Source organism: Dermochelys coriacea, chromosome 7 (assembly GCF_009764565.3).
Source record: "Dermochelys coriacea isolate rDerCor1 chromosome 7, rDerCor1.pri.v4, whole genome shotgun sequence".
NCBI lineage: Eukaryota > Metazoa > Chordata > Testudines > Dermochelyidae > Dermochelys > Dermochelys coriacea.
In genome coordinates this window covers 89,893,661-89,914,627 of record NC_050074.1, presented here as the reverse complement: position 1 = coordinate 89,914,627, position 20,967 = coordinate 89,893,661, and the positions used below count along the sequence as shown (strand labels likewise).

Here is a 20,967-nt window from a genome sequence, read left to right as displayed (position 1 = left end):
TACAAAGGGCAATTATATTTCTGTTATTTCATTTGTATGAAATATTTTTTTAAAACTTGAACATGCTTAAAATTTGTGTGAATTATGGACACTTTTCAATGATCAATTAAATGTAAAACTGTGTAACATATAAATATCTTTCATGAGACACTTCAATGACTCTAAACTATGAAGATTATTAGCAGAAAGTTATATCTTACTTAAGAGATTTTTTTTTCTTTCAGGGAAGATGTCAGAACAGCCAATGTCATTGCTGCTGAAGCAGTAACTTGTCTTGTCATAGACCGAGAGTAAGTATATTGTTTTCTTATCATACGATCTGAATATCTTCAGTTGATACTCATTATAGTTCTTAACTAGTGACTTTGATCATTTTGTAGGGAGATGTTATTTAACTTTCATTTTAAAAATTTGATTAATGACTTTGAGTAATACATTTATAAGATTTTATTATTAAACTGCAACTGAATAATGCTTTTAAAAAAACCCTTCCTGTATACAATTTAAATTATGAACAATTAAGAAAACACCGGGGATCTAGCCAATATACACAAATGGTGGACATTAGGACTGTCAGCTAAGCAGCTTTATTAACACATTCACAAGCAAGGTATATGTTACATAAAATAGACAAAAAGAAAAGGAGTACTTGTGGCACCTTAGAGACTAATAAATTTATTTGAGCATAAGCTTTCGTGAGCTACCGCTCACTGCATCCGATGAAGTGAGCGGTAGCTCACGAAAGCTTATGCTCAAATAAATTTGTTAGTCTCTAAGGTGCCACAAGTACTCCTTTTCTTTTTGCGAATACAGACTAACACGGCTGCTACTCTGAAACCTGTCATAAAATAAACAGTATGCATCATCATTCCCTGGGGATAAAGGGAAATTACTTAGCCCACTCATTTTAGCAAATATTCAATAAGAAAACTATAGACCAACTATCACATTTTATCTGAACAATTCTGTACAGACATTTTGTTTGTCTTGCAGCTTAATCATAAGTACAATTAATAAATATAGTCATTCAAAAATTAATCCTAATTGGGTTATATTACCAGTTGGTCATTTTCCAGTCTAATATGTTTTCATTTCACCATTAAAAATGTTCCCGAACTAGTAAGAAATCACACATTTAAATTTAAACTTTTAAGACAGTAGTTGATCCACAGTATATACTGGCGATTCCTAGCAATGTTCTGCAATTAAGGGAAGAGTAGTTGCATAATTCTATTTATAGCTCAAGGCAAGCATAACAGTTCTGTGGCCCTAGAGAGTCTGTTTTTAGCTTTTAATTGATTATTTTATATATGCAATGGTAAGTGGAGAAGCTTATCTTCGTACAGTGAAAAATCTATTTTGAAGTGTACAAAGTACATATTTAAAGCCTTGGTAAAAAAAAAACCTGTCTACATTAATACCTAGAGGATTGTGTCTCATCTTATATATTATTCAAACTGCACTTTAATTTTAGAAGACACATCATATATTTCATTTTTCCCTGGATAATAGTTGTCTATATTATATTGTTATAATATCTATATTATTACCTCTGTTTGCAAAGTCACCAGTGTTGTTCTAAGTTTGCATTTTTCTAATTTCAGTCATTTTTGAATTATCCACATGCAGAATTCTGATTAGAAAATGCAGAGGTTGCCATTTAAAAAGTCAACATTTACTAACAACTACTATACTGTAGCGTATATGGTAACCCTGCATTTATCTATATCTGTAGTACAGGAAATTATTTGGATATTTCACATGCTGCAGTCTGATAATTGTTGATAAATACTGTGCAATTACTGAGTTCACATTCAAATAACTCTGAACTCAGGCACCAGTTTTGTTCCCACTTTCCAAGAATATTTGTCTTTGGGCTGAATTAAACATTAAAACATTAAGCCTGAAAGGAATTTGTTTGAAAATATGAGCAACAGGAAGGTGTCAATGGAAATTAGGACTCTACTTCACCTACAGTGGCTGATACTGTGCCCTCTATTATGGACAGAGCTCGGAGTGATGCCTAGAAATAAGTTGTCTGATAATTTCCATTAGAAGACCCTGTTTTCAGTAGCTTATTACTTTGCTAAACTTTAACCATTTGGGCTGAAATTTTTCATGCATGTGTCTGCCTCAAACTGAATTGTAATGGAAAGTTCCAGCAACAATGATTAGCCATCTCCAGAAACAAGAAATAGAAAAATATATTGTTTTGCTAATGTTGAATTCTTATATCAAATTTATTTAGAAGCTCTAGCACTTCCTTTCTTTGAAGCAGGGACTAGAAATTTGGCAGGGAGAGTTCTGTACTCAGAAAAATGAAAAGTGTCTTTTGGTATCCTTGTAAAAATCCACAAAATTTGGCCAAATTATAGGCCTCTCAAGTTTCTGCTTGTACTGAACATGCTCCAGCCCTGGTTTGCAGGGGCTGAATAGAACTTTCCCTGCAACTGCTCCTCCCAACTGCCAGGATCTGCTGAGGTACCAGAATTAAGAGCAAGGATATTGTTTCTCCTGTACTCTGAATGCTCCCTTCCTGGAACCTAAGCAGCATGGAGTAGGAGGAGGAAGCAACTAGAGCGAAATAGAGAAAAGCGGAGAGTACACGGGGGCACAGAGCTATGGGGCGATGGTAGTAGTAGAAGGGTCCAAAGCCAGTAGAACACATTCCCTTCCAAACCCTGTAACAGAACCCAAGACTCCTGAGTGTCAATAGTTCTCTATTATCTATCAAATAACTGTGACATTATTTGACAAAATATGTATCTTATCCCCCTCTAGTGGTAAGATTGAGGATAACAACCTAGTCTTGCTACCAGTTACTCCATTAGCTAACAGGTGTCAGAGTAGCAGCCATGTTAGTCTGTATTTGCAAAAAAGAAAAGGAGTGCTTGTGGCACCTTAGAGACTAACAAATTTATTTGAGCATAAGCTTTTGTGAGCTACAGCTCACTTCATCGGATGCATTAGCTAAAACAGTAGAAGTCTGCTGTTAATTTGAAGTTTCCAACCCTGCTGGATTCATGGACCCCAAACTAGAGAAGACTTGCAGTGTGTCAGTTTCCATTACAAATCCTACACACTGGCAATGTTCCAAATAACGTTTTGGTAAGATTTGTGAATGTGGAGCAAGTTTAGAGTCAAACTGGGTTAAGTTTTAGCTGCTGGTGAGACTTTTGGGTTTGGGTGGAAATCACTCAGAAGTCTTGTTTTGCAAGGTTTAAGTCCAAACCCAGGCCAAAGCAAATACGTTTTGGATGAGCTCATTTCAACATTATTTCAAACTTAAAGAAATCAAAGTGTGAAAGAAGGTTTGCATGAAATCATTGTAAACTGAAATCACCAAGTGAAACACAGCTCTATGTGCTAGGCAATTAGGGATTGAAAATAGAATGAAATAGGCCAAATGGTATCATGTAACTGTGCTTGAATTACTATACATTCACTGCTTTCATATCTCAAGAAGCTTTTGTTTTAGTTTCCTTGTAAAGTAATAAAGTACTTACAGTGTCAAAAGATTACTGGCAACATATGCTCTGCAACAAAACAACTAACCTGGTCAGCATGATGTGATTATTGGCTTGCATGTTTATGTAAAGTTTATCTTTGAAGAATATATCTCCAGCAACATCTATTGATCTACAAGTCGAGAGACTAAAAAACTAACATTCTGAAACACAGAGAAGGGGAACAGTGTTTCAGAGTAGCAGCCGTGTTAGCCTGTATTCTCAAAAAGAAAAAGAGTACTTGTGGCACCTTAGAGACTAACAAATTTATTTGAGCATAAGCTTTCGTGAGCTACAGCTCACTTCATTGGATGCATTCGGTGGAAAATACAGTGGGAAGATTTATATACACACACAGAGAACATGAAACAATGGGTTTTATCATACACACTGTAAGGAGAGTGATCACTTAAGATGAGCTATTACCAGCAGGAAGAGGGGGGGAGGAAAACCTTTTGAAGTGATAATCAAGGTGGGCCATTTCCAGCAGTTAACAAGAACGTCTAAGGAACAGTGGGGCGGGGGGGGGGGAATAACATGGGGAAATAGTTTTACTTTGTGTAATGACCCATCCATTCCCAGTCTCTATTCAAGCCTAAGTTAATTGTATCCAGTTTGCAAATTAATTCCAATTCAGCAGTCTCTCGTTGGAGTCTGTTTCTGAAGTTTTTTTGTTGAAGGATAGCCACTCTCAGGTCTGTAATCGAGTGACCGGAGAGATTGAAGTGTTCTCCAACTGGTTTTTGAATGTTATAATTCTTGACGTCTGATTTGTGTCCATTGATTCTTTTACGTAGAGACTGTCCAGTTTGACCAATGGACATGGCAGAGGGGCATTGCTGGCACATGATGGCATATATCACATTGGTAGATGTGCAGGTGAACAAGCCTATGATAGTGTGGCTGATGTGATTAGGCCCTATGATGTTGTCCCCTGAATAGATATGTGGACACAGTTGGCAACGGGATTTGTTACAAGGACAGGTTCCTGGGTTAGTGGTTCTGTTGTGTGGTGTGTGGTTGCTGGTGAGTATTTGCTTCAGGTTGGGGGATTGTCTGTAAGAAAGGACTGGCCTCTCTCCCAAGATCTGTGAGAGTGATGGGTCATCCTTCAGGATAGGTTGTAGATCCTTGATGATGCGTTGGAGAGGTTTTAGTTGGGGGCTGAAGGTGATGGCTAGTGGTGTTCTGTTATTTTCTTTGTTGGGCCTGTCCTGTAGTAGGTGACTTCTGGGTACTCTTCTGGCTCTGTCAATCTGTTTCTTCACTTCAGCAGGTGGGTATTGTAGTTGTAAGTATGCATGATAGAGATCATGTAGGTGTTTGTCTCTATTTGAGGGGTTGGAGCAAATGCGGTTGTATCATAGAGCTTGGCTGTAGACAATGGATCGTGTGGTGTGATCTGGATGAAAGCTAATGAGGATAACAGCCTGCATAAAGGAAAACCACTTCTTGGGGTGCTGAAGTGTTCGTAGTGCTTCCACCTAATGGTAACGTAAAGATCCATGCTCATCTAACAAAACTGACAAAAAATGTCTGCTGGAGAAGAAATGTTCTTTCCGCCATCAATTAAATACAGACCCAGCTGGCATAGTTATATGCTGAGCTTGGAAATCTTCAGCAAGCGGGTTTGACATTGAATGATAAATGCCAGCTCACAACAGAATAAATAAAATATGTTGGTTACTTAGTTAGTTTCTGTGGGAAAGAAATTTATCCAAATTATATACAGCCCATATTAGAGCTTCAGGAGCCAAAAGATGTGGTAGATATCCAAAGGATCGTGGGAATTGTGAACTACAAGGCAAAGCTTATATCACCATTGACTGACCTTACAAAACCCTTCAGAAATGTTGAAAAGCCTAGACATGGGATTTTCAGCACCAAAAGGCATATGCAAGAACTCTATTTTCTTGTGATCAAAGGTATGGCATAGGTAAACATAAACATTTATGGTACTCTTTTACTTGCCAGGTGTCTTTGTTTATTTTCCCTTGTGGCTAAATTCTACCCACAATTGCAGGATTGTACCATGTGTATATCTAAGGGAATATTTGCCTGTGTTTTGTGAAGCCCCATGTTAAATCAAATAAAAATGGTTACTGTTAAAATATTTCCTCTTGTTATACTTCTGTTCATCCAGTTTAAATGGAAAGAGGCTTGTATCAGGGAATTTGGCTCTGGAAATCTTTGCATCTCTGGTCTGACACAGCATGAGTTTGTTAACTTTCAGTGCTCACTGAAAAGATTATATAGGCTTTTTGTAGAATAAGAAGGAAGACTTACTAGTACTGATGAGTAAATTGAGAGGGTACAATTTGAAAATTTATTAGTAAGTTTTGTATAAAATGTGTCGATAATTTATACACTTTAAATATGGAGCAGCTGTGTTTTATAAACCAAATTAAAGAAAGAAAGGATAGGATTTAGTTGTGACCCTTCATGTAGAAAAAATGCAAGAAGGGGAAGGGTGAGAAATCCAAAAATCATTCTTGGTATGATTTTGAATATAATTCATCATGAAACTGTAATGTATTGCCCATCAGGTATACTGAGAGGGAATTTTGGCATTTGCTCCAAAAGCTGAGCAAAAAATATTTATAGAGATGGGGATGAATCACAGGTTTCTTCCGCATGTATGGGTGTTTGAAAGTTCTGATGAGGCCCATCTTTTATTTATATTTGCCATTTTTATAACATTTGCATTTACATTTGTATTGATCTTTTTCTGGTATCCCAAGATGAACTAAATATAAATGTTCAGGGTAAAAGAAGTGCAAAATCAACGGGTGTAAATGCTTCAAAACTGTAATATGACAGCCAATAAAACTTGAGCCACAGCTACTCCTAAAGTAGCCTGTTCATGATACAATGCTACATGGCATTTGTTGTTACAGAATGATAGATGCTCCCTTGCATTTGACAGCATGCAATAAAGTATAATATTGTTTTTCCTTTTGTTGGTTAATTCATTGAGCAATGTTAGGCACTTTGTCAAATGCTTCATCCTTGTTGTCAGCCCTTTAAGCAAATGACTGACAGGCTTAATCATTTGACTGACTGAGGGCCAGATTTTTAAAGGTATTTGGGTGCCTAAATATGCAGATAAGTGCATAGTGGGATTTTAAAAAGAAATGGGGGTTAGGCTCCAAGGCACTTTTGGAAATCCCATTAGTCTCCTACCTGATCTTTATGTGCCTAAATACCTTTACAAATCTGGTAGCAAGTGATTAGTATAACAGAGCAGTTGTGACATATATGCAGTGTAGTTGTAGCCATGTTGGTCCCAGGATATTAGAGAGATAAGGTTGGTGAGGTAATATCTCTTATTGAACCAACTTCTGCTGTGTCTCTCACCAACAGAAGTTGGTCCAATAAAAGGTATTAGCTCACGTACTTTGTCTGTTGACATATATGTTAAACTATTGCTTTTACTCTTCTGAGTCTGAAGAAGAAAGAAGCAAAGAGAATAGTTAAATTTTTCGGTTTCTCTTCACTGTCTTCTTCAATTACACCTGTTAGTTGCAGCAAAATGTCTTAACAAAACAGACCTTAAATAGTTCAAAGGCTGTTACCAGTGAGACCCTGATTGTGATGGGGCAAACAGGCCACCACTCTGGCAAGGAAGGGATTAATGAAGGCCAATGAGCCCAATTGGATTCACTCTGCTACACCTGTAGAAGATGTCAGATGTGCAGAGGGGAATTATTTGAAAGAAGCCCTGCTCAGTTTGAGGCTGACCAGGAAGGAGAGCAGATATAAAATGCTATAAGTATCCTAGTACACTGCTGAAGAGATAGCTTGCTGCCTGGATGTGCCTCCTGGTGGATGGGATGACCAGAACCAAGGAGACTTACCAAAAGGATTGACTGCATGAAGACAAACTCTGTGCAGAAAGTAGGAGTCCTGTCAAAGACTTGTCACATGACCCTGTTTTGAGCTAATAGTATTCCCTTTCTTTTTTGATTTTAATAATTCAGCAGCTCAAATACTGGAACTCCCATCACAATCAAATGCATACACATGCCTGTGAAAATCAAAGAACAAAATCTGTTAAGGACAAAGCTGAACTTCTAGGCAAAGAGAGCCACTGTTACTGAAATTTTGAGTTACGAACTGTTTTCTTCAAAAAGAAGAAGATTCTGACAATGAGAAAGCTCTCAAACATATGGTATCAAATTTAAGCATAACTCTATTTTACTTGATTTCCTAACACACTTAGGTACAGTGTCATGACATATTTGTATTTAAGCAGGAGGTGTCTCCTCCACTGACCATTTTTTTCTTTAGTAGATTCTGCTATAAAGTCATTTGCATGATCTCAATCATTTTTGTTGAAACTTTAATATCATAAACATGTTTATATGTCTCTTCTGTTTCTCCTGCTGTGTCCTGGATTGAAAGTTCATATTCAAATACAAATATCATCAGCAGTGGGATTACAGAATATTGTTGCAAAAAAAAAAAGTAAACTCCATTGTCTGAGAGGAAGGAGAGGGTACAGAAAGCATCCTGCCACTCTTGTGCCCCTGTTTTGGGAATGAGCGACTGGTGCTACATATCCTACAAAGGGGTGAGCTTATGACCTTCCCTTCCTGCCAGCCTGCAGATCTGGCCCCACTAAGTGCCTCATTTGCACTTCCCAACTAAGACACGGTGCATTCAGGAGCACGTGATGATGCTGCTGTCCTCTCCCCAGCTCTTTTAGCAAGGCAGCAACTGAGCCCAAATGTGCTACTTTCTGCATGGAAATGCTTAGAGCCCTTGTTTTAACTTCTCATGGGTTGGCCGTGAATTTGGGGATTTCAGCAAGGGTGGCTGTGTCATCTCTCTATATTATGAGTTGTTTGACTCACAGCTGAAGCCTGATGGAAAGTAAAACAGATTTCGTTCTATGCTAGCACCATTGATCTTATGCAGGCTGTGGTTTAGGATTAAACATTCTTTTGAGATTTGTTTTATTAATAAGTAATGATATTGCACAAGGTCCTTTCAAGTCCATTCCTCTCATAGCTTTCAGGAGACCGAAGGCTGGGGTAAGATTTGTTCATGGAGACAGTTGGATAGAAGAAGAAGATGGAAAATGCTATAAGTATCCTGATACACTGCTGAAATCCTGGGGAAAGTCAGCTTGATGCAGTGATGGAAGGTTGGAATGGAAGAAAAAGAGATTATTCCTATGGACCTTAGGATCCAGCAGTGTCCTAAGCAGCATGCATTGTTTAAATATTTAAATAGAATATTAACAACAACAGACTAATATTTGTAGTACTTCTAAATATTCTATTACATGCTGTTTCACTGTGGAAACACTTATTCATGAACATTGCAAAAATAATTTTCATAACTACGTTCAAGCATATCTAAGCTATCATTTTACGCCTCAGGCAGTTGGCAAAATACCAGGGGCATTACAAAATATATGGGGCATTACAACAGCACCTCCTTCTTGCTCACATATTTATAGGTGATGCAAGCAAATAATATACATAAATTCATCTCTTCTTTTTCCTTGTCATCTTTCACGGATTTGGCCAGTGCTCATAACCCCAATGGCATATAATTGGCACTCACAAGACACAGATGTCAAGCTGTGAAAGGTATTCTTCCAGCGACATCTGGCTGATTGGCAGGCTTCACTAGCAGTAATGCCGATGGGTCAGGAGTTGCCTATGTGTATGCCACAGGGTTAGATTATGGATAAGTTTTGTCTGCTGTAACTTTAGCTTTTTGTCCTTTGACTAACCTTACATTAAAATCTTTATAGAAGTGAACATACTGTACAAATCGCCCATGAAATCTAGATTCAGAGCCCAAAGGTTTAATAAGATGTTTGTCAATTAACATATTTTGTGTATGTAGGTTTTGATTTCACTGTTATCCAGATAAGAGTTTGCAGCCATGCACATGGCCAGGTTTCTTTGCCAAAGACAACCCTGAATGTGTCTAAACCATGATACAAATTTATACATATTTTCGAAACACTACTGAGTAATCAGCTCCTTTGTCAAAAGAGGTTTTAGCTTAACCACGAACACATCTCAAGGGTTAAAATTATAGCCCTACCATGGTAAAATTCTTAAAAGGACATAATTTTCATGGAAGCTCAAAGATAGTCTTTCATTTCAGTTTTTAGTTAATGAGTTTCCTGTTGCTTTTACCAAGCTGTGTGTAAATGGTGGTATATGTCATATAATTTGAAAAATTCTGACCTCAACAAAGTGGCAAAACTAAAGAGTTGTGTTGTGTGTATGTTTGTGATATTTCAGTCATAACCATGATTATTATTACATAAAAGGTCATGTCTGATGGTAATTAGCACTATATACACAGTTATAAATAACCCTCATTATTATGATCTTTTTGCCTAACATTTTATAGAAATTATAAGCAAAGTATGGCCATTGCAGTCAGTCGGTGTTTTGCCACCGAGTTCAATTTGATCAGTCCCTAAAATAGCTTGAGGAATAAGATTGGGCCTTACTTTTAATTTATTTATGTGTTATTATTTTTTATTAAACATTTATGAAAGTGTTTTGAAAATGAAATGTGAGATGAGAATATTAGTTCTCTACTTCTTTCTCTTTGTGTCCTTTCCCAGTTTCTGTTGATTATATCTGTCCTTATTGATAGCTCAAGGTCAAGATGATGACATGCTGTTGAATAAACATGTTTTTCTTGTTTTAATTCCATATTAGAAAAGTCATATATCTTAGAAATTTCACTTTATTCTTACAGCTCTTTCAAACATTTGATTGGAGGTCTGGATGATGTTTCAAATAAGGCCTATGAAGATGCAGAAGCAAAAGCAAAGTAAGTGTCAACTAATGATTTTAGCTTTAACCAATTAATCTCAATGTACTGCCTGTACCCTGTGTTTTTAATTGAAATCAAATCACGACATTTTTAAAAACATTCACTTTTTATTACATGATACTATGACATAGGAAGTGAAATGTCTGATAGGAAATAAAAGAAATATAGTATAATGCTTTGTTAATCTAAAGAGTTTAATTTTAAAAGTGGTTGGCAAATAGTTGTCATGAAATATTTTAAGGTAGGAAATAATGTATGTAAATTCTAAACTGATTAAAAAACACCTCAAGATGACAAAGACATTGCCTCAATAGAAATTATTGACATATTTTGGGCTATTTTCAAACAGTCCTGAGTTTTTCAAACCTTATCAAATAAAATATGTTCTGTAAAAGAAGGTTGAAGAGGGGAAAGTCAGGTATTTTTTGAATGATATAGTTACTTTGCTATGGAATAATATTTCCATCCAAAATACTGGCTTAAAGTATTCCTTTTAGAAGTTAAAACTAGTGTTTAATCACTTTAAAATGTTTTAAATAATAAAGGTGCTAACAAACAGAAACAAGAGCTGCAACAACTCCCACTTGGTCAACATCTTGTGCTTAACAGAAAGTCTTCTATATGTTTAGACTCTAGGGATGGAATCCATGAAGGGACTTAGGTGTTGCAATGCTGAGCATCTTGGATGCCTAGAAATTCACAGGAACAAGTCTGATTCACAAAGCCTAGTGAAGCTCTCCCTAATGGGGAGAGAAAGGCATCTTTGAATGTGATCCACAAAAGCCAGCATGCTAGGTGGCTCCCTGCCTATGCTAGCCAATGGAAGATGACAATGTGCTAAAGAGTGGCCCTTTCTCAGGATAAGCTCCTAAATCCAGGCTACAGCGAGGCACCTAGCTCTGCTACAGACCCATGAACAGGAATCTCTTTCCTGGCTTAGGTGCCTACATAGTTTCTTGCAAGAATAATTTAGGTGTCAGCATAGAGGAGGAGGTGGTGGTTATGTCCAATTTTATAACTTTTGGCTCAGTGGTTAGAACACTCACTTGGGATGTGTGATACCCATATTCAATTCCCCCCTTCCTGGCAGAAGAGGAGAAAAGATTTGAACAGGGAAGTCCAACCTCTCAGGAGAATGCTTTGACTACTGAACTATGGGATGTTCTGATCTGGGGCTCCCTCAGTCTTTCCTATTGAAGCACTCTGATTAAATCATTAAAGAGTGATTGTGGGGAAAGAGTGGGAATGACTCTGTAGTCCAGTTGTTAGGACACCCACCAAGTTTCACACATCCCAGGTGAGCACTCTAACCACTAATATAAAGGTCATAAGGTGGGTGACAGCACCACCATCATCTCCTACTCCTCTTCTGGACAGCCTTTGAATGGGGCCCAATCCAGCTGGTGTGCCCAAAGGATGCTAACCAGATCCAGCCCCTGGAGCAAGTTAGGGAAATGAACGACTGTCTTCACTAACTCATGAATTGTTCTGGGGCTTAGCAGGAGATAGGTGTCCAGGTGTCTAAAATTAGGCAGTAATGCATATGCCCAGAGGAAAAAACTTAGGCACCAAATGAGTTTAGGCACCTACAGGGTTCAGCAGGAGTTGTGTGGCTTGCAGTAGGGGATTTAGGCACCTAATGAGCTTTGTGAATTTCACCCTAAACCTTTAGCTGATAAGCCTGGAATATCCTTCTTAACACTTCAGAATAAATGAATAAAATCAAGATTTGCCATAAAGGTTAATAGTGACTTTAAACGCAAGTGGCTCTAAGTCAAGAATAATTTAAAGAGAAACTGAAGCTATTGTATAAAAATCTGATGTTTTCTCTTTTGCAGATCTCTTTACCATTACCACTTTAAGAAAGGGAAATGATTAGATATTAGGGTTCTTCTCAGAATCAAACAGTTGAAAAGTGTGACTATCATAGCCTTTCAGTTCTGTTGGCCTAAATTAAAGGTTACTACTAAAATATACATAGTAGTTTCGCATTAGTCTTTGTGGGCATAGGGAAGTCTGTATGAAGAATGTATGGTTTTATTGTAGAGAGAAATGGAAAGGAACTAAATATCATTAGTGTTTTGTAAGAATTTAAACTCAAAATTCTTCTATCATATCATAAGTCTGTGTCCCATTTTCAGTGTCTTGCATTAATTTTGGTAATGCTGGAAGGTGCCAATAGAATAAAGAGACATTTTCTGTTTATCACTCCGAACACCTTTTTTAACATATTGCACCTCTCTACTAAGTTACTTTTCTCCTCATTGTGCAAAATTATTGCCCCGTAACAAAATATATAGGATTTCATCATTGATTCCTTAAATAAATAAAACTCTCATTAATTTCAATGGGAATTTGGGGTACAGAAGAAATGCTGAATCAGACTTGAAGTGATGATCTTGCAGCTGATAACTAGGCAGACCTCCTAATTTTATTTGAATGATCAGTAGCAGCTTATACAAAGAACAATTTTATGAAGTTACATGTAGTCCAGTAAACTAACCACAGGCAACTAAACATTGCTTTGGAGAGAGAGAAAGTTACAAATATGCCATGTCAGTGCTACTATTTAGATTTCCAGGGGGATAATGTGGGGAGTAAATTTGGTAGTAGGTGTGGGGATTTGCCGAGTAATATAACTCAATTATTGCATACACAGCCTTTGTTAGACCATCACTTTCTAATTCATTAGCAGCTAATATAAGATGAAAAAAAGTAATGCACTCTCTTCATCATTTCAAAGAAAATTCTCTCAGGTTTATGTCATTTTAAGCCATGTCTTCGATATGCAGTATGTGCTCCTCAGATACCGAGGTGAGGTAGGTGGGTGGGTGTGGTCTAAAAACCTAAACAGATTAAATTACATTGATATGCACGTCAACATAAGTATCATTTTAATGTCCATTGACCACTTTTAAGGCCTTATGATCACTTGGCTCATTTAGCCCTAATCCTAGTAAAACTCCCATTGACTTTAGTATATATTTTGCTTGAGAAAGCCTGCAGAATTGGATCTCTTGTGGAGCAACCCATTTTTTTAGAAGCTAGAATGTCAGCAGATAGCTTTACATTCTGCTATACTTTTATCTTGTGCTTTTCCTTGTTTGTTTTCTAGTACTCAATATTTCACACAAGAGAAAGATGAGACAGAAGACTCCTAATGTTAGAGAGACCTTAATTATGTGGGCAGTTTCACAGTAAGAAGAACAGACAAGCTGTTATGGCACCTTCTAGGTCCTTACCTGCAGCTTTACAAGTCAAGGGTTAGCCCTTGCATACAATCCCAAGGTGCCAGAGTCAGCAATCATGCCATTGCCCCCCACATAGTGACATTTTGACTTTAAAAAAGCAGAAGTCATCAGTGCTGTCTACCTTTACAAAGGTTATAAAGGAAATGTTTTTTTCAAAAGATATGGCCTTTATTAGTTAAATACCACATTTGGATTTGCTTGACTTCTTGAAAGCAATTGCCTGGAAAAGGCATGAATAGAACAGTAGAAATGACTGAAAAGCTATGAGTAAAAGGAGAAAATTTGGAACCTGCTTCGTCACTCAACAGTTGTTATATCTATGTCTGACAAGATAAAATTCCTCCTAGAGAAAATCTACTTGGCAGAAACTTTAACCTGGATTATTTTTCAAACGGATCTTAATTAACTTCAGCTGATTGCTCTTTAAGGGTTTATTTTTTCAAAATTTAAGACTGTGAAGTGAAAGAGCTTGGCATAGAAAGCATGAGACACAATTGTGCTTAGTAAAGTGCTGTGATTTGCAATAACTGAAAATTGCATAATAGTATTTTGTCACTTAGTAGTAGCAAGCATCACATTTTCCACATTGGTATATCATAAACAATTCTTTGAATGAATAAGGATTACTACATAACCTTACATCAGGTTTGTCAAGGATGGTTCACTAAAAAGATCAGAAATTTAGCAAGCATCATTGGAAACTCTAAATAGTAAGGACCTCATTCTAAGAGGTGTTGACCACCCTCAACGTCAGTTCAGCTGAACATTATATCATATTGATGTCTGCCATTACTTGCTATAAAATTATGATGAATTTTAGCAGCTCAGAAAGCCAACAGTTTTTAATATTTTAACCATGGTGTTTTTTTATTTCAATGCATACTATGTCCTCATGTAATTAACACATATTTATTAAGCCAAGAGGAATAGAAAATGTGAAAAGTATAAATATTGTTTCTGATGTATTATAGATAGGCTGGTAGCACGGTAACACATTTTATTTACCTTAAGCACACTCCAACCCTCACACCCTCTGAGTGTCTCCTTGGAGTGTCCAGCCCCTGGACACTCACGGTATTCAGATTCACTATTTCCAAAGAAACAGTACAGTTTACCAGTTCTACCTCCAATCACTGTTCCACTTAACACACAGCACTTAGATATGTTTATAGTGAATTCATGTATACAGTTCATAAGTTTATTTAGCAAAGCATGGAGATTCAAGTAATGAAAATATTGGGAATAAATGGTACTTCGAAAACAAAATTATATCACACATTCTAGAGCCTAGACTTAATTACCAAGATACTCTATGTCTTGTAGAGTTTGGCTCATCCAAATTCCTTGCAGTACTTTTTAACCAGACTTGGCTGTGATCCTCCTTTCATGAGACAAGTATGCTGTCAGCCTGGTTCCCTGGTGAAGGATCCAGTGTGTTCCTTTGCCTTCCAAGATATACAAGTTCTATCCTTTGTTTTCATTTATAAACAGGATACCCCCCCTCCTGTTTTTGTTTCTTCTTGCAAATGTTCTCTTTCTTGTAGATTTCACAATTTCTTGACTGGCACCTGGCTTGGTATACAAATAGATCTTCATTGTGTGGCAGACAATACACATATGATGAAACAGAGAGATGGGTGTCTGTTACCTCCTGCCTGGAAGGAACATGTCCAAGTGACATCACTTTCTGGTGACCTTTCTTGACTCCAGGACCTTAAGAACCTAATATTCAGTATAGACAACTTCTTAAATATTATCCATGCTTACATTTAGGAATGATTATGATGACCAGTGAGCTACTGGCTCTCAGTGGAGATCTCACATGTCACCCTTTGGTGAACTATTACATATATATCTGACCCCGAGGATTCCTGTAAAATCCTATGAACCCACTGTGCACTCTGCGATTTGGCACAAAGAGGTCGCTGGGTCACAAAGAGAAGCATAAATTTAACATGATTCTTGTTCCCAAGGATAACAATAGTCGCAGAAGAACTACAATGCATACCGGAGGCAGGATCCCGTTCAGCAAATGTTACATAATAAGTTGAATTATTATTCATTATATATAAAGAAAATTTGTAAAAAGAGAGCACCTGTTTTCTTAAATTAATTCCAGGTGGAGCCACTGCTGAAGCTCTAACAAATCCAATAGGAAACAGGTGGCTTCTAATGCAGTTATTGAAATCACATGGGGTGACAGAGTTCTTAGAACTCTATGAATTTCACATACTCTTAGAGAGAGTCCAGATGCTTTTCTCCCCATCACTTCTACTGGGATTTTTCCATGTTCCATAGATTCCTGAAGTTCTTCACATTCTACACCACTTTAACCACTACCAGGTCCAGATTAAGGCAATCTGGGTCCCTTTGCACACCACAATATGAGACCCTCTGCAATTTGGCCTTGTCCCTCCCTTGGGTGGCAATGTCAAGGGGGGACACATTCCTGGCTAGAGAGATGGGTCAGCAGCAAGCGGTCACCTAGAAGCAGCAACAGGAGCAGACTCCTCTGCCCATATATAGGCAGGTTGGCAGAAGTGTACGCCACTCAGTATTTTCCCCAGCAACCAGGGCATACATGCTTAGTGGGCTAAATCCCCTACATGCTTCTCCTCCTACCACATAGAATCCCCAGACAGTCATGAAATTAACACCCTGTTGAGATACATGCAGCAGTTCATCTATCTCTCAGAGCGATTGTTCCAGACCATCTGCAGAATCAAGCAGATGTTGTTTTGGTTATGCTCAGATTCCGTTTTAAAAAGTTTTTGTTTTTTTACTACCCTGAGGGCTTACTTTTTTAAAATTAAAACTGAGATTCTTCCCTCGTTACTGATACTAGGAGCTGTGGCCCAAGGCAGGGACCTATGTCTTAATCCGGCCCTGACTAATAGCTTTCCTCATTGTTACCTTAGCTGTGCTTTAAGACATGTAGTTACAGTCACTGTACTTTTTTTTTTGAAGGGGGTTTAGATGAGCTGCATCCAAATCTATCAATGTTTTTCTTTAACTGACCAAAGGAGTAACTGTCATTTCACCACTTCTCTTTCATCACTCCTAGCAAAATCTCATTTTTCATGCAGCTAATTGACTTGTTTCAGTGAGGCTTTTTATTATTATTTTTGCTGATATAGTTACATTTTACTAGTCAGAATTAAATTCTCTCCCTGGTGTTATATATTTTCTCTTTCCCTTAGGCTTTAATAATAATATTTATACTGGCATTGCTACTTAAAATATAGTTCTATGACTTGAGCAAACATGAGTTTACTATGCCTGTCCTGCATTCTTTTCATTGGCTGCCTATAGAGTAGCAGGTTGTCATTAAGTTAGCACTATGGGTTTTTGAGGCCCACTTCAGCAAAGCATGTAATTATTTAATCCAGTCATGTGCTTAAAGTTAAGTGTGTGCTTAGCTGAATTGAAACTTATTCCTAGTACTGACAGGCATCTTGTCTTTTTAAGGATTCTCCTCCACGTCCCCACACACCCATTGTCTGAAGTTACTCTTGTTGTGTGAGTTTTCTAATATGGAACTCACTGTCTCCTGAAATCCATCTCATTTTTCTTGTTTTTAAAAAATCGAAGTGTTGCTTTTTTCTTCAGTGTTGCTTTTTTATTTTTATTATTTATTTATTATCTATATTTATTACCTTCCTTTGCAATCTTTTCTTTCCTTTTGTTTTTTATTAGACCTCCCTCATTTGTTTTTGTATGTCTGAAGGATAAAAAGAAGGTATTTTATTAGGTTTGCATTATAGTGACTTGCTGGAGTCACAGGGGAAGGGAGAGCAATGGCTGCATTCAGTGAAACACATAACCAAAAAGGGCAATTACTATTTAACTAAACCTAAATAATGGCAAACTATTAACAGAAACTAATGGCGGTATTTCAAGGTTAAGGCTCACAGTCTGGTTTTCACTCATGGATCCTCAGGAAACTTAAAATTTGGAACTGTCTTTGAAAATTTAGGCTTTAATGCATTGCACTTGGGGACATTTAGGGACAAATTTTCAAAGGGCCTTCATAAATGATCTGGTGTATCTGTTTGTGTACACAAATGAATTTGTGAATTCAAAGGTGCACATTCTGGTGACTCCTTATACACATGGGTAAAGGTTGGAATCTGCCTCCACCTTCTTGCTCAGATGAAGGTAGTGGGGTGCAATGGGCCTGCCAGAGTGAGTGACTGGTAGCTCCTAAGAATAATTCCAGTTAAGTCAGCCAGGATTCTTTCTGGGGACTCCAGCTGCTGTGTGGCCCATCAGCTCACCACCAATTCATATGAGGTCATGTAGGGAAAAATCTAACCCCAAATGGGCAATTGTCAGTTCAAGTGCCTCATTTGTTTGTGCAAATAGGAAGGGTCTGCATATGCAAACTGTATTTCCAAGTGCATTTTTGCAAACCATATGAAAATATGGCCCTTTAATATAAAGTGATAGCAGTCCATGGATTTTGTAGTGAATATTAGCAGAATGTTATCAACTACGGTATGTTAACAGAACATTATCAACGTTATCCGTATGTATATGTATTAGAAGGGGCTTTGTTTGTGTGTGTTTCTTAGAAACATAAGCCTGGGAACATTTTTAGCCATGCTGAAAATCAACTTTTTAGAATCAAGTTCAAAAATAGGAACTATGTGCCAATTAAAGAGAATAATTTAATTAGGGCCTTATGTTTTTGCTGAGCCTCAAATATTTTCTCAAATAATAGACTTACTCATGGGATCAGGGATTTCTCTATTATAAAAATTATTTTCTGGCTCATGGCAGTGCAAATATTTAGACAGTTTGAGCATGTGGAAACCATATTTTCAACTTGGCTGAAGGCAGTGCCAGGATATACACACACACAAGTGTAGCCTGCAAGTTCAAAAAGAGTGTTAATGCTATCAAAGCAGGATTTCCAGTTTCCTCTTTCAGGTCATGCAAATAATGAAAGTGACTCTCCTAATCGGTTAGTGTAGTGGAGAAGAAAGCTTGTTTGGCCACAGCAATTAAAAAAAAGTGCACTACAGACATTTTATGAACTAAAATTGTATGACAGTTTTACATATATTAACACTCTGAAATGCATATTGAACACAGTGTTGTAAATGATAGATTTTAAAGTATTTGACAAATTGAGGGATTTTTTTCTTTTAATTAGAGAGTTTAGAGTGTAACAGGATGATCTGGACCTCAATTATTTGTGGCTTTTATGTTGGAGTCCACTGTTAACTGTAGTTTTTATCCTAGTATATCAGTAGGATTTCTTGTTAAAATTGATATAATCAATAGGCACATATGTGGAGACAGAGAAAAAAGGAATGGAATTGTCAAATTATTTTAAAAGATAAGACCACATCACAATATATTGCAGTATAGTCATTCTTGACTGTATGTAATGTGGGTTGCAAAATAAAGTGTTTCCTTTTAAAATCAGAAGACATTGCATATTGTTATTCCTGAAAAGGCTTACACCAATTATATTGTGCATCATATAAAGGCGCAACAGCAAATTATTCCAATGCAAAGAAAAGTTAGGAAGAATAGTAAGAATCCAGTATGGCTCCATCAGGAGCTCTTTAATGACCTGAAAATCAAAAGGACTGTAACAAAAAGTGGAAATATGGAAAACTTGTGAAGGATGAGTATAAAAGAATAGCACAAGCATGTAGGGACAAAATCAGAGAGGCTAAAGCACAAAATAAATTACACCTTGCAAGGGTTATAAAAGGTGATAAGTTCTATAAATAATTAGGAGAAAGACAAAGACGAAGGTAAATGTAGGCCCACTATTAGTGGAGAAGGAGAGCCAATAACAAGTGACATCAAGAAAGCTGAGGTATTTTAATGTCGATTTTGCTTCAGTTTTCTTTAAAAAGGCAATTCGTGACCACATACTTAAGGCAATTAATGTTAACAACAAAGGAGAAAGAATGAAAACCAAAATAGGGAAAGAACGGGTTAAAGATAGGTTAGATGTATTCAAGTCGGCAGGTTCTGATGAAATTCATCCTAGAGCACTTAAGGAACTAGCAGAAGCAATCTTTGAACCATTAGCGATTATTTTTCAGAACTTAGGGAGAATAGGTGAGGTCCCAGAGGACTGGAGGAAAAGCAAATATAGCACCTTTAAAACGGGGAACAAAGCAGACCTGGGGAATTGTAGACCAGTTGGTATACTTACATACCTGGAAAGATACTGGAACAAATTATTAAGTGATAATAGGCTAATAAGTAATAGCCAGCATGAATTTGTCGAGAAGAAATGACAAACCAACCTCATTTCTTTTTTGACGGGGCTACTGACATAATGACCGCCCTGCACCTTTAAGTGGGGGGTGAGGGGGAATTGGCTGGCTGGCCGAATGAAGGGAACAGTGTGTGATACAGGAGGGCCAGGGAGCAGTGGGAGAGCGCTAGAGGGGAAATATATAAACTCCAGGCTAATTAAGGCGTGGTCCCCTGTAGACTAGGGAAGGTGGCTGCAGGTTAATTGGAGAACCTGCAGTCAATCAAGGCCCTATTAGGAACCTAATAAAACTCCCTGCTTCAGGCAGACAGGGAAGGAGGAGGAAGGAGAGAGGACTGGAGCTTGGAGATGTGTTGAGAGATTTGGAAGACCTGAGAAGTGAAGTAAGGGAGACCCTGCCCCAGCAGCACAGGGAGACTCCTTTCCCCCCCAGCATCTAAGGACCGGGAGTAACCCCACCTAAGGGGGAGGAGGGTAAGAAACCCTCAGGGTTGAGAGGGGCTGGGACTCAGAGCGAGGAGCAAACCCAGACCCCTCTCCCGCTTCCCTCCTCTACCACCTTCCCCGGCTTGTAGCGGGGCTCTTGGCACCCAAGAGCAGGGGCAAAGGGTGGCATCTTAGCTCCCCGCCAAGAAAAGCACAGGACCCATCAGACTAACATCAGCCATCTTGTCACAAGTGCTTTATGGCTAGCGGTGGTGGGGAGATGAAAACAGTTGCAAAGGGGGACAGCATGGTTGCTGACTCATCCCCTAGGAATGCAGGGTTTAAACTTGTTTAAAACTTGTTTAACTTGTTTCTCCTCTCCATGAATCCTTTTTCAAATTACATTTCCTGGGGTCAACACACAATACCAAAAATCTTTGCTTTCATAAATATATAAAGGTAATGTATTTTATTGCTACCAAAAATAATTATCTATTTAGCCTATTAAAATAATGTTAAACCACATAGTATATCTATAAGTGCAACACCAATTTCACTTGTGTACCCAAGGGAAGAAATTGATTCACTGAATTTTGATTTCCTACTTTTGTGAAGTAATACACCATCAACCAAATTAATCAAAACCGAAGATGCATTTTAAAATGTTTAAATATCTCAGTTTAAATTAAATCACAAGATTTGGTAGATTTCCTAATCCTTT

At 37.6% G+C, this 20,967-nt stretch overlaps 1 protein-coding gene across 4 annotated transcripts in view; it reads left to right on the top strand.

The window, feature by feature from the left end:
• PRKG1 (protein kinase cGMP-dependent 1) overlaps positions 1 to 20,967 on the top strand; it is an 869,388-nt gene that overhangs the window by 748,690 nt on the left and 99,731 nt on the right. For all 4 annotated transcript variants that reach the window (XM_038411702.2, XM_038411700.2, XM_043518662.1 and 1 more), the window contains 2 exons: positions 225 to 290; positions 10,245 to 10,319. In XM_038411702.2, coding sequence (XP_038267630.1) covers positions 225 to 290; positions 10,245 to 10,319 — 141 coding nt within the window. The remainder of the gene's footprint in view (positions 1 to 224; positions 291 to 10,244; positions 10,320 to 20,967) is intronic.